The sequence below is a fragment of the Micromys minutus genome, assembly GCF_963924665.1.
Source record: "Micromys minutus genome assembly, chromosome: 8".
NCBI classification, from domain to species: Eukaryota; Metazoa; Chordata; class Mammalia; order Rodentia; family Muridae; genus Micromys; species Micromys minutus.
Window position 1 is genome coordinate 43720096 of NC_137977.1, and position 13969 is coordinate 43734064.

At 36.3% G+C, this 13969-nt stretch overlaps 1 protein-coding gene across 2 annotated transcripts in view; it reads left to right on the forward strand.

The window, feature by feature from the left end:
* Positions 1-13969, forward strand: part of SLC12A2 (solute carrier family 12 member 2) — a 62506-nt gene that overhangs the window by 24344 nt on the left and 24193 nt on the right. For both annotated transcript variants that reach the window (XM_080919900.1, XM_080919901.1), the window contains exons 10-16: positions 227-378; positions 4206-4313; positions 5399-5522; positions 6267-6368; positions 7518-7673; positions 8770-8869; positions 13021-13132. In XM_080919900.1, the coding sequence (XP_080776026.1) occupies positions 227-378; positions 4206-4313; positions 5399-5522; positions 6267-6368; positions 7518-7673; positions 8770-8869; positions 13021-13132 (854 nt within the window). The remainder of the gene's footprint in view (positions 1-226; positions 379-4205; positions 4314-5398; positions 5523-6266; positions 6369-7517; positions 7674-8769; positions 8870-13020; positions 13133-13969) is intronic.

The following is a 13969-nucleotide window of genomic DNA, read 5'->3' on the forward strand; positions in this document are numbered from 1 at the left end:
GTTTTCCTGCATTTGTGGAAACACACTTTTTTAAAATAGAAGGTTCAGTTTATTACTTAAATTTTAGTCACTCCAAAACTTCTCTTCATTCATTCAGAGTAAAGATGTATAAATGCAGCGTGTGCTATTATGAATGTGTACCTAGACGTCACTGATTCCTTCATGATTGGATGTATAATTTTCAGAGGAATGAAGATATGACTTATTCTTGTTACTTGTGCTTCAGGTTCTTGTGTTGTCCGGGATGCCACTGGGAATGTTAATGATACCATTACAACAGAGCTCACTAACTGTACTTCTGCAGCCTGCAAGTTAAACTTTGACTTTTCTTATTGTGAAAGCAATCCTTGTTCATATGGGCTAATGAACAACTTTCAGGTGAGCGTTGAGTTAATATTATAAAAACATTCTGTATTTACCTAGGGATTAGACCACCTGGAATCTGGCCATTCAGAATGTCCCTATGCATTAGGGAAGGCAGTTGTTAATTTCTGCCTCTCCTACTAAACCCTGTTGTCATTAACTAGGCAAAAGGGAAAATCACAAAAGAGTAATAATAGTGTATAGTGTGTATACATGTAGCATATGGGCATGCTGTTTCACACTGTTTTAGAAGGCCATGAAACAAGCATCTTTGATAAAAGTCGTTTTGTCTCGTCTGTTTCTGGGTTCTGTCTGCTCTGTTCCCTTGAGCTTTGGGTCTGTTTGTTCATTGGTGTCGTCCTGATTCACATATGCAGTAAGTCTTGAAGTCAGATTAACTTCTTCCCAAATAGTTGTAGCCATTTTAGCTTCTTAGTGATTACTAGTGCCTTTGTTGTTTACGTATAAATGAACTATTAAGACACACTGGTCAGTAGAGCTGGTGTGTGGCTTGTTGGTAGGTGCTTGCCCAGCATCCACAAAGCCCTGGTCTCCGTCCTTAGCACCACACTGCCTGGATGAAGTAGCACATGCCTGTGATCCCAGCGTTGGGAAGTAGAATGAGAGGATCATCAGCTTCATCTCCTTCCTAACTATGTAGCAAGTTTTGAGATCATACCTTTTCCCATAACATACATACATATGTGTACGTATATGTTCACACACAGGTATTAATGCTAATTAATTAGGTATGGTCTATGTAGGCTCATGCTGTACCAAACCACCATTTAACAAGAATATTTAACTGTGAGTAGATGCATAAAAGTTAGTGTTTAAAACATGGGAAGTGTATAAAGATCAGATATTAAATTTGTAGATTGTGCAGATTCTTTGTTTATCATTATTTACCTCTGTTAAGATGTGAGATATAAGGGCTGAGGTAATATCTTACTTGGAGCGCATGGACATAAGTTTGCTTCTCAGAAGCCATGTATGAACTGAGCATAGCTGTACTCCTGTAGTCTCAGAGCCAGGGAATCAGAGACAACCAAGAGCTTGGGGCTGACTGGCAGAAAGCCCAGTTCTTCTGATGTAAATTTAAGGCCAGTTTTGAGATTGTCTCAAGAAAACTGGGCAGTACCTGAGGAAAGACACCCTTTTCCTTTTTCATGAACATACACATACACATAGAAAAAAGATAGTACAAGGGAGTGAAATTTTAGTATGTCAGATTTATGAGTTTTAGAACTTAGCTAGGTAAATAATGTTCTAAGGAGATCAAAACAAACATATACATATATAGATTTAAGAGGGTAATACAAAATAGTAATTGTATAGAATATGGATTTCTATAGATCCTAAGTAAAAAAATAAAAATTTTGTTACCAAAACAACAGATTAGTGTGACTGAATATTTGGAGCTTATATTACTTTTTACAATATGTAAATATTTCATAATAAAACTTTATAAATAAAGTTTCTAAATAAAGTACAGTTTGATGACATTGTATATTCTGTTATATAGTTTCAAGCAATTTTATTTTGTGTTTGATTCAGGTATGTGATACAAATTTGTATTTTTTAGTCATAAAATTTAGAAAAATTATAAAAATAAAAATATTCATGCTAATTTAATGGTTCCCTCCAATTCTGACATTGCTACCATGTATAAAAGATACAAACATTGCCCTCCACCCAGTTACTTAAATGCTAGTCATGTTTCTCTGTGTTTTCTGGAAATAATGATCTCATTACAGACTCATTTGAGTCAAGCTCTGTTTTAATTTAAATAAGTGAAACTTAATAATAATATTGTGGGAAAAACACAAAAGGGTGCTGATGGGGTAATCCTGTATAGATCACGTGTAACTTAGAAAGTGAGCATCGTCAACAGAATATAACTATATAACATACATAACTTACATAACAACATGTATGTAAGTTACATGTTGCCTTAGTGTTCTGGTGCTTTGAAGAGAATTGGTGACCAAGACAACATTTATAAAGGAAAGCATTTAATCAGGGCTTATGTTATCATGTGGTGATACAGGCATACAGACAGGCATGACAGTAGCAAAGGGAGTAGCTGAGAGATTTAATTTCTGATCTTCAGACAGCAGGCAGAGAGAGACAGACACTGGGCCTGGTGTAGGCTTTTGAAACCTCAAAGCCCACACCAGCAAAAACACACTTCCTAATCCTTCCAGACATTTCATCAACTAGGAACTTAGCATGGAAATATGTGAGCCTGTGGGGACCATTCTCACTAAGACCAGCACAGGTAACTGTTAGGAAATCCACACAAGCCCATGTTAAGTTGCTGATTTTCTTATATAAGTGACTAATGCTCAAGGAAGTAGAGGCTTTTAGGGTATCTTGCTGGTTTTAAAATTTGAATTTCATATATTTTATCTTGTTATATTTATTTGATTCCTGTGAAATGTTTGCCGTATGCATTGTGTGATGAACAGAGTGTGAGGTGCTGTCTTTTTTGTTTTTGTTTTTGTTTCTTTTGGTCAGTCAAAGCGCCTCATACCTGATCTCTCACAACCTTCTGTTTATCCTGGATGTGCCATTGTGTTTGTGCAAGCTTGTGCACTCATGCAACCATTCCTTACCTCCATTCAGAGCTTCACTTGGAGAGCCATCTTCTTGCCTGTCATTGTTGCTTTGTTGTTGACAACAGTGATATAGCCACTCTTTTCACTCAGTGTCACTGTCCTTTCTACTCCTTTTCACCATTAAATTTTAGGACATACTGAGGGAAAATGTAACACTGGAAAGCCAGAAGTCTAGTTGCTTTTCCTGTACTACTTCCTGACACTAAGCATAGAGCACTGTGATTGCAAAAGACAATGCTTCTGAGAATTGAGCCTGAAGTTTTCATGCCTAACTGAGTCTGTGAGAAGTGCACACACATGTGTGGACATGTTTGTACATATTGCACAGGGAAAGCAATGTAATGAACTTAATGTGCATATTATCTACCTTCATTTATCAGTCTGTGATTGTGTTTTATTATAACTTCTTATATCCCAAGTTATTTAGAAGCAGAATAGAATTTGTATCATAACTTTTTGGCTTGACATTTTTACATTTAACTTAAAGAAAAACTTATTACCTACAGTAGTTTTACAGCCCATACAAATAAACCATCATGATGTAGTACACTTTGATAAGAGCTTAACCTCAGTTTGACTTACTGGCTAGATCTGACCATCAGTTTCTAGAACCTGGGATGAGAGAAGTGGGTTGTATAAGGCAAAGATAGAAAGGGTCTGCACATCACAGGATAATAGGATAGGAGCTCCAGAGTATGACAGAAAAAAATTAGAAAAATTAAAGTATGAAATCATACATTACAAATATTGAAAAAACACATCAACCAAATAATAGCAGGCATTTTTGAGAGCTGGTTTAAAAACAAATCTGTCTTAAAATGACCAAGCAATTGGGGGCAGTTGAGGCAGTTTGATTGCTGATAACATAGGGATGCTGTGAAGGAGAGGACAGATAATTAATTAAGCTGGACTAATGGCTGTATTTAATAGTTTTCAAAAGTCTTTGTCTCTTAAGAGATACATACTAAACCATTATGCATGTCTGTAGTTGAAACCTGGTGATGTGCAGTTGGTGGTTCATTAGCCTTATTTTCTGCCAGATGTACTTTTGAAAATTTACAAGAAAAAGGCTTTTTTAGTAGTAGACCTATTTTAATCATTTGTAATTTACTTCTCATTGCTATTACCAGGGTACTATCAGATTATTTCTGGTACTAGTTTTCTTTATTAGAAACCTTGAATTGTGACTTCTTACTCTGTTCTGTCATTTATTCATTTAAGGTGATGAGCATGGTGTCAGGATTTGCACCCTTGATCTCTGCAGGCATCTTCTCAGCCACACTCTCCTCAGCACTAGCATCTCTTGTGAGTGCTCCCAAAATATTTCAGGTAAATATCTTTATGCTGTTTTTATTGGAGGAGATGTTAAAATAATATTCAAAGTTTAGATTATTGTTTTATTTAGATAAATTGCCTTTATCAATCTCATGTGTTTGTTTGCATATACATATATCAAGTTTGGTATAAATTTTATTTATATAAATGCTATGTTGGTCCATACAAACATTTATGCATTTTCCTACTGTCAAGGTACAAGCCTTGAAATGTCTTTTAGAAAGGATGATTGGAGGGTCTGGAGAGATGGCTCAGCAGCACAATTTCATATGGAAGGTCTAAATTCAGTTTCCAATATGTACATTATTAGCTGTAAATCCAGACACACATATATAATTGAAAGTGATAAAAATAAACATTTTTAGGGATAAAAAAAGTAGGGTTTGTTTTTTGGCATATTTAACATAAACGTTTAGAATTATTATTAGGAATTCGCAATGGAGTGTAAGATTGTAAATCAGAACTGGTAAGTAATGGTTTCATTTAACAGGATGCCTACTTAAATATTTCATGTGGTTCATATTACGGTAGTTGTAGTAGGTGCAGTGATAGCCAGGATGTGTATTGCTTCCTGTAGGGTCATTCAGCATTGAACACTGATAAACATTGAGTCTTCTAGCCTTGTTCTTATAATGGTGTCTAATAGGATTTTTAAGGCAATATCTATTAAGATTTGAAGAAAAGTAGTTAAACTTTATACTTAGGGTTTTTAATCTTTTAAGTTTCAAATTTGGAGTTGGTTTTCTTAATGTCATAGGTATACTGTATCGTATGATAACTTATTCTTTTTTTATTGTACTTTATTTGACTGCTTCTCTGATTCTTCATAAATAGAGTTTTGACATAGGAGGGGGGCAAGACAAACAAAATCTTTAGCAGTTTTATAAACCAACTTCAGCTGTCTGAACTATTTCCATGTCTGTTAGAGTCTGTAGGTGAAGCCTTCGAGACAGGAAACAAATAGTGAAACGAGAGACGTGGGCTTCCTTCTTGATTAACCTACTTTAACTGTTTGTAAATTTGCACATCTTAATTTTTATGTGTTTCATTTTAATGTTTGTGTTTTTTCCTTGGGTTAGGCTCTATGTAAGGACAATATCTACCCAGCCTTCCAGATGTTTGCTAAAGGTTACGGGAAAAATAATGAACCTCTTCGTGGTTACATCTTAACATTCTTAATTGCACTTGGATTCATCCTCATTGGTTAGTTCTATGAATGGTATATTATGTAGGTTTTGCTGTGTTTATAGTGTTATCTGTAATCATGAATACTATTAACAAAATGTGTCTTGCTTTAGTGTACTAAATTACTTTCTAATCAAAGTAAAATACTGCAAACAGTAATGTCTGATATTATTTATTAAACTTATTGCCATTGTATAAAACCAGGGCTAGAAGAAATTCATTTTCTCTTTCTTTCTTTCTTTCTTTCTTTCTTTCTTTCTTTCTTTCTTTCTTTCTTTCTTTCGCTCTCTATTCTTTCTTTTTCTTTTTTTAAGATTCATGTAGTCAAGTCTGGTGTCTAGTTATTCACTATTGTAGCCATAGATAATCTTGAATCCCTGATGGTCTTGCATCTATTTCATAAGGACCAGGGTTATGGACATGCACTACTCCCATCCCTTTTCCTAAAATCCGTGTGATAATAGGGTAAGAAAGAGGAGGATGGTGGTGTAGCCAAGACTGATAATGCCTCTGGCTGACATAGGTAGAGCTATGCCTTGTCACTGCTGAGATAGCTTGAGACTTTCTAAAGAGTTTGTGTAGCCACTCAGATTAGTTGACTGTGAGAGTCCAATTATGCCATCAGTTGTGATACATGAACTAATTATCAATCTGTGGTAGATTTAAGTGTGTTTATGATGCTATTTAAAAATTAGAAGTGTTTCAAAATTTTAAGTTTTAAATACCATTGAATCTGTCTTTTTTTTTCTCTTTTTTTCCCAGCTGAATTGAATGTTATTGCTCCAATTATCTCTAATTTCTTCCTTGCATCCTACGCCTTAATCAACTTCTCGGTATTCCATGCATCGCTTGCAAAATCTCCGGGTAATTTTACATTTTAAAAATTTGTATATATTAATAACTTTTATTTTAGAGGAAACAAAATCTTCACAATGCTAAAATTTGGTTTGCATGAGTTTAGTTCATTAAAGTGTTTTCTTTTTGTCATGTCAAATTCACGGTCTCCACCCTGAAGTGCACAGATGACAAGCTCTTCCTCCTTCACTGTTAATTCCTTCAGAACATTGAGCGGCGTTTGTCATACTAAAGAATTATTCCTACTTTAAAATGTCTTTACTATTTGCCTACCTGATTCAGTTCTCAGAGCACTGTCCTTATTTAATGACCTTCCAAAATGTTTTCTTTTTGGTGCTAAGCACTGAGCCTGGTGCTTCATACCTGGTAAGCACACTGTTTACCACTGAGCCTAAGTCCCAGCCCCCAACATGTTTTTTAACAATAAGTTCTGAGGAATTCTAACATAGGGGGCTTCATTAACTTAAAAAGGACCATGGGGGTCTTTGTTATAAACAGTCAAGTGTTGAAAATCAGTAAATGTATGGAAAGTACAGAAGCATATAAGTTTGTTACAACAGGGTAAATTCACATGGGGTTCTCAGAAGAAGGAAGTATGAGCATACATGCTTGATCCTCAGTTTAACTTTCAAAATAAAAATGTATTGAGGTAATTAAAATATTTTTAGCTATTAGTGACAAGTTTAGAATATCATCTTTTAACATTTTATAAGGAGTTTTAAGTTCATAAACGCCCATGGGAAGGTATGAGTGAGTTCACACCTAGTTTCTTGAAATGTTTTTATATGTCCCTCAGAACATGAGTGTACCTCGAGCTGAAGACCAGAGAGTAGCCCTGTTAAGGGTCAGGATGAGACCTTTCCTTTGTATGCCGCTTTCCTAGTTTTCATTGTGGTTGATTTAAATTTTTAAAAGATTGTATTGACTAATGGTATGAGAAGATGTAGTAAAGGGAAAATAATTGTCTTCAGTCATTAAGAATTATCAAAACCAGTTGTGATCAATAACAGTCATTAACTTTACTGTTTTAGGGATTACTTTTGCATTTAAAACTTAGTCATCTGAGTGTGGCAGCCATAAAGAACACTATTGTATACATAGTTACACTGTATAAAGCAGATGGAAATATGAGAGATGTTTTCTTTCTGTCATTGTTAGGATGGCGTCCTGCATTCAAATACTACAACATGTGGATCTCCCTTATTGGAGCCATTCTTTGTTGCATCGTGATGTTTGTCATTAACTGGTGGGCTGCATTGCTCACATATGTGATAGTTCTTGGACTGTACATTTATGTTACTTACAAAAAACCAGGTCAGTAGACTTTTGTTTTTAGTATTTTAAGCTAGAAAATGTTGACAAGTTTTTATATAATTTTTCTTATTCAGGCATCTTTTGTATATTTGAAAAAGTGTCACATGTAAAATTTAAAATACCCCCTTTCCAAACAAGTTTTTTCTTGTTCTTTTTGAACTACATTTAGTACCAATGAACTATTTTAAGATGTTTTATTCTTGTATAATTCAATTCTGACCCATGAATTAGTTATGACTAACCTTATTTTAAGAAAAATAATAACTAACATTCTGTTGCATTTAATATGTTTTAAAATTATTTGAAAGTTCCAGATTTGCAGCACTTTAGTAGCTACTACCACTTATGTATATAGATGCCTCTTTTTGTTTGAAACTGCCATGTAGCATGGAATTCAAGTGTTGGAAAGATACATATTTTCTAAAACATGTAAATAAAATTGTTCTGAAACTGAGAGTTTCATGTCTAGGCTATGAGGGTAAGTGCTTTTAGGATTGGTTCAGAATGCAGAAAAAGATCAGTCAAAAAAAGTTAGGACAGTTGGGTCCACTGGTTAAAGCAGGAGATGACTAGTTAAAATACAACAGTTTTAAACAGTCGTGGAACACTTTTAACTGAAACGGCTTAATCTGAAATGGAACGAGCTTTGGGGTTCAGATAGAGGCTCCAGAAATGAATGGACAAAGGTGCTGTTTTTAACTCTTAGAATCAATTACTACCCTGAAATACCTAGTAAGCATACTTTCCTGTGTTTGAAATCACTTAAGCCCAACCTTTTTATTCAACAGGAAGGGACGTTCTCTTGTAGCTTGAGCACATTTACTGTACTTAGAATCCGCGCCCTCCTGCAGTCCTCGGCTACTGTTGTGCAGAGATTGTTTGAGTTCTGTGCATGTTTGCAGTGCCGTCGTCAAGCCTTCATTAAGTTATGCCTTTCTTCAAGTGCAGCAGCAGACATGATAGTCTACTGTACTATATCCTGGAACTGTGTAGGTTATAGAAGAGCAGTTTATTCTATAATCTTAACATGACAAGTCTGCTCAATTTGCTGTCATTCTCATGGGTGGTATTACCTGACATGACACTTTTCCCACAGATGTGAACTGGGGATCCTCCACACAAGCGCTGACTTACCTCAGTGCACTGCAACATTCAATTCGTCTCTCTGGGGTGGAGGACCATGTGAAAAACTTCAGGTAGGCGATGGCACCGTTCTCTGCTCTCATTCTTAAACCCATCATTCTCCATTATGTTTGATGGTCTTGAGCAGTTAATTAATTATTCAAACCAAATCATATAAAAGTTACCTGCTTTCGAAAAAGGTTTTGTAAATTTTGGAACTGTCACTTGAAGACAAATTATTTTTTTTCTCTTTGTAATCATTCATGTTGTATAGCTGTTTATAAGTTTCTGTAAAATTTTATGTATAGAAGTTTGCCTGAATGTATCTGTGCAACATTGGCATGCCTGGTGCCTGCAGGGGCCAGAGGAAGACATCGGATTCCTGGAACTGGAGTTAGGGACAGTTATAAACTGTAATGTGGGTGCTGAGAATTGACCCCATAAGAAGTTTGTTTCTTTGTGACAGGGTTTCACTCTATAGCTCTGGCTGGCTGGGAACTCCCTGTATAGACCAGCCCAACCTTGAATTCAGGTCTGTCTGCCTCTGCTACCTGAATTCTGGGATTAAAAGTAACCACACCATGCTGGCTAGGGTAGGACTGGTTTGGTATGTATTTCTGTAATTTTATGAAGACTAAAGATTAAATGTTCCTTGTGTTGCTATTTGGGTACCTGTGCCATTTTTCTAGAGTGAAGAGTCCTCAGAGATCACAGCTTTGCATGTGAGAGGGGGTCAGGGATAGGAAGAGATGCAAGCCCTGTAGACAGTCTTTAATGTTAGCATATTCCGGGCAGTTGATGTCAAGTATGACAAAAAATAGAAATTATTCCCTTGTAAATTGTGTAACAAATGGAGATATGAACAAAAGTCACAATTTTAAACTAGCAAAAACTCACATGCACTCACAATTGGATTTTTTGAAGTTCTTTTTTTTTTTTTTTTCCAGCTTGGTTTTTTTGCTGTTTACTTATCTATGTAGCCCAACTGTCCCATAACTCAAGGATTCTGGCTGTACCCAGTACCAAGCCCTGAGATTATAGGCATGGGAGTTAGCTTTTATGGAAGTTGTATTAACATAGCACAGAGAGGAGAGTGGGTAAAATTGTGCTGTGAGAACCAACCCAGGCTTTGTTCTCCATGTCCTTTTCCCCACCCACAGGCGGCAGCCTGGGCGGTCAGCGGTCAGCAGCTTTGGTCCCTTTGTCGTGTATTGAGTTTATAAGCTGCTTGTCCTGCCATGCAGTCTCCTTCTTGCTCAGCTGTCATTGTCTCTCTTTCTGGTCATAGCACATAGGTGTACACTTTTATAATTCCAATATATTTTATGGTGTTGCTTTGATTAATTTATATTTAACATTTACATTTTTATGACTTTAAACAAGGTGGACATGGTGTAAATTTCTTTGGGGGAGCTTTTTTGTTTTATTAGAACTAATTTTCCTTTTTTTTGTTTTTGTTTTTGTATTTTGTATCTATCTCTGCCTTTATCAATGTTCCCCAACATAGATTTACTTGGAGTTTCTTTCTCACTATTTCTTTTTTCTCTAGTTTGGGTTCTTGGATTCATCTGAAGTACAGCACTGTGCTTCCTGGCAAGAAAGCTCTCTGGGTATTGGTGCTGAGGCCTGCCAGTCAAGTCTTTAATGTAGATTAATGTGGCTTTGCTCATTCCTTAGGGAATTTAAGGCATCTTAAAGGCTTTCTTATCTGATTAAATTTCTTAGCAATGAATATTTTAAGCTGTTTGTGTGTCCCTGTTACCAGAGTTCTGAGAGCCAGGTAGGGAAAGGAGGTGCAGGTTTCAGAGTTTTACCCACGAACAACTTTCTGAGTCCTCTTCTTTTAGACTGGGGACCCTGCCCTTGCTACTTCAGTGTCTAGACCACAGAGGCCTCTTTAGCTGAGGAGCTGCAGGCAGTTGCCCCCCACAGTGATGGAAATGACTTGGCACTGCCTACTTGCTTCTTATGTACACAGGAGACCAGGGCTCTTGATTTTGGTTTCTCTGTCACTGCTGTTTGTAGAGACACTTGGAGATGCCTGGCCACTGACAACTTGATGCTGCTGCCTTTGAGATTTAGAATACTTAGTTTCACAGTGATACTTTCTCCTTCAGTATCTCCTGTGTTTGCTCCTGCACTAGTCTGCTTGCTTTACAGCTCTCAGTATTTTGGTGCTTTACTCTCAGGTGCTTTTTCATGGGGTTTGTGATTTTATTACTTTAACAGAATTAATTATATTGTTAAGAGGAGACTCTATAAATTACCCTAACAGGAAGCTTTTAAAAAAGCAACAATTGAACAAGAAAGGCATTGGTAGATGTCCAGGCATGGATAGTTCGTGGCAGGTAGGCAGATTTGATCATTTGGCTCCCCTCATCCTTATGTATTGGCCTTCTGCTGGTCCCTAAAAGATAAAGCTTTTTTTTTGTTGTTGTGATCAAAGTGATCACTGCATACATGTCTATCTTACAAGAAAGAATACGGGAAGAACAACTCACTTTTAAGTAGTGAGGCCTGGAAAAGAAACACCTTTCAGGTTGTAAGTTACTTATAGTTATTTTATTCTGGGAAGGTGGAGGTGGAGAATGTTCTGTAACTAAAAAATCATGCCACCTGCAGAAGCTGAAAAGCTAAACAGATAGTTAGAAGAGGGCACTGAGTAGTCGGGGCCATGATGGACTCAGTTACTCCAAAGCAACCCTCTCAGACTGAATTGATATGTGACCTACTTTACTAAAATTCCAAATAAGCCAGTATTTTAAAAAGTTTTTGTTAATGTTTTTGTTATTAGGACTACCGTAAAAGTTAGTTTGTAAGTTAGAATTAATTAAAAAAAGATTTATTTAGTTTTATTTTATGTATATGTATATTCTTACCTATATGTATGTGTGTGAATCAGAAGAGGGCATCAAATCCTCTGAAATGACAGGCTGTTTTTAGTCACCAACATTAAACTTACAACCTTTTCCAGGCCTTGCTACGGGAAACCCTATGTGGTCCTTTGTAAGAAAAGGAAGTGCTCCTAACGGCTAAGCATTTCAACAGCTCTTGTCTCAGGAGCTCTATTCAGTTCTTTGCTTTTGTCTAATTATAGATGTGGCAAATTTAAGGAACTTTACTAATCATTTTTGGTGGATAAAGTGGTTACTATTATATAAACAAGATTGATTTTCTCTAGTTAGTAAAAATAAATTTTTTTTCAAGTCAGGGTTTCCTTCTCTAGTCTTGTCATGGAAATATATATATATATATATATATATATATATATATATATATATATATATATATATACACACACACACACACACATACATACATACATACATACATACATATATATATACATATATATGTATATATATGTAGGTAGGTAGGTAGGTAGGTAGATAGATAGATAGATAGATAGATAGATAGATAGATAGATAGATAGATATAGCCAAGGTTGCCCAACTCAGAGATCTGCCTGTCTCTGCTTTCTGTGTGTTGGGATGGAAGGCATACACTACCATTCCCAACCAAAACATCTAAACATTTTGTCAACTTTTCTTGTTTATATAGATAATCGAGTGTAGTTTTGGCATTTGTCACTAACTAGACTTAAAAGATTTTAGCCCAGTACAACTATAACTGGACTAGACGGATCAATCACAATCAATTTGATTTCATGTATCCAACAGTTTTAAGAGAAAGCTTAATTGGATGATTGATTTTTTTTTAAGTCTATGTAATTATGGAATGTATCTGTTAATATTATGGGTTAGTTGTGTTCAGTAAGTTTTGTAGGATCTGTGCTGTGACTGGGACAGTTACTGCCCTTGGAGGGAGAAGTTGTTATGCCATTTAAACACCGAGGTCATTTCTGTAGTATCCCAGAAACGTAGAAGAGCTTGTTATTGTAGAGGTGCATCTGGCACAGTATTTGTTAATAAGGCTTTGTTGTTATTTATTTTTATGTTGAGGCATCGTCTTAGCAGAAATATTTGGGTGGTTTGCATTCTTTTAAACATTTGCTTACATTTTTGTGTATTTGTGCATGCTCTGTCTGGGGCCGTTATGGCCAGCTGCAATTATAAGCAGGTGTAGCCCCTGACTGGGCTCCCAAGAAGTGAACTTGGGCTCTTTGGAAGGATTCTAAAGTTCTGTGTAGCTTTGTTCTTAGAGAAACTACATACAAATTTCAAACTGTTCTAATTTTTTTTTTTTTTTTTTAATTTTAAATTAGGCCACAGTGCCTTGTAATGACAGGTTCTCCAAACTCACGGCCTGCTTTACTTCATCTTGTTCATGACTTCACGAAAAACGTTGGTTTAATGATCTGTGGCCATGTGCATATGGTATGTATTGGTCTTGTTTTCTATAGTAAGATGTTTTTTGATTCATCAAATGGACCTTCTAGATTAGAAATCACTAGACAGATCTGTAGGATTTTTTTTTAAAGATTTGGATATTTTGAACTATAGTTATTTTAACCAGGAGTAAGTAAAATATCTAAAATAATGTTTTCACCCCAAAGCGTAGTGCATTTTTTCTCTTAAATCATTTTTATATTGGAAATAATTGTGAATTTATGTCTCACCTATTCTGCATAAGAAATTAAGGTGACTTTTTGTGGCACCTCCTGGTCAGTTGTGTTGGGATGAAGCTAAATACCTCCTTCCTAATTGGCTGTTGGAAATTTGTTGATGTGAGCTACAAACTTGGTACTGTGTGTGACGATCACATGGTATTAGAAGTAGCTGCTGATGCTGAGGTAGGGATTTGTGGTCCAAGTCATTGGCAGGAATGACAGTCTTTCTGTGAAGTGAGGTGTCTTGATGCACAGCAGCTCGTGCCCGCTGGAGTGAGCAGCCTTTCTGGTGTAGACCCAGGATGACTACTCAGAACCCGAAAACATTGGGTTTCTTAAGATGACAAACATCTGCCAGTGTGGTAGCAGAAAGCCATCAATAAAGATGGCAGGAGGTGCAGGCCAACACACTGAGGACTTAACATGCTACTGCACGCATCCAGTGAACAGGTGCCCACATGCTGCTCTGAAGAAAATGAAGAGGCTGCAGAATTGGTTAAATAACCATTTGGCCAAGAGAACGAAGGGAAGGCAAAGACAAATGTGAAGAACAGATTGCCAAGAAATGTAGGCTGTCTTCACGGAGAGCTGTTTCTAAATCCGA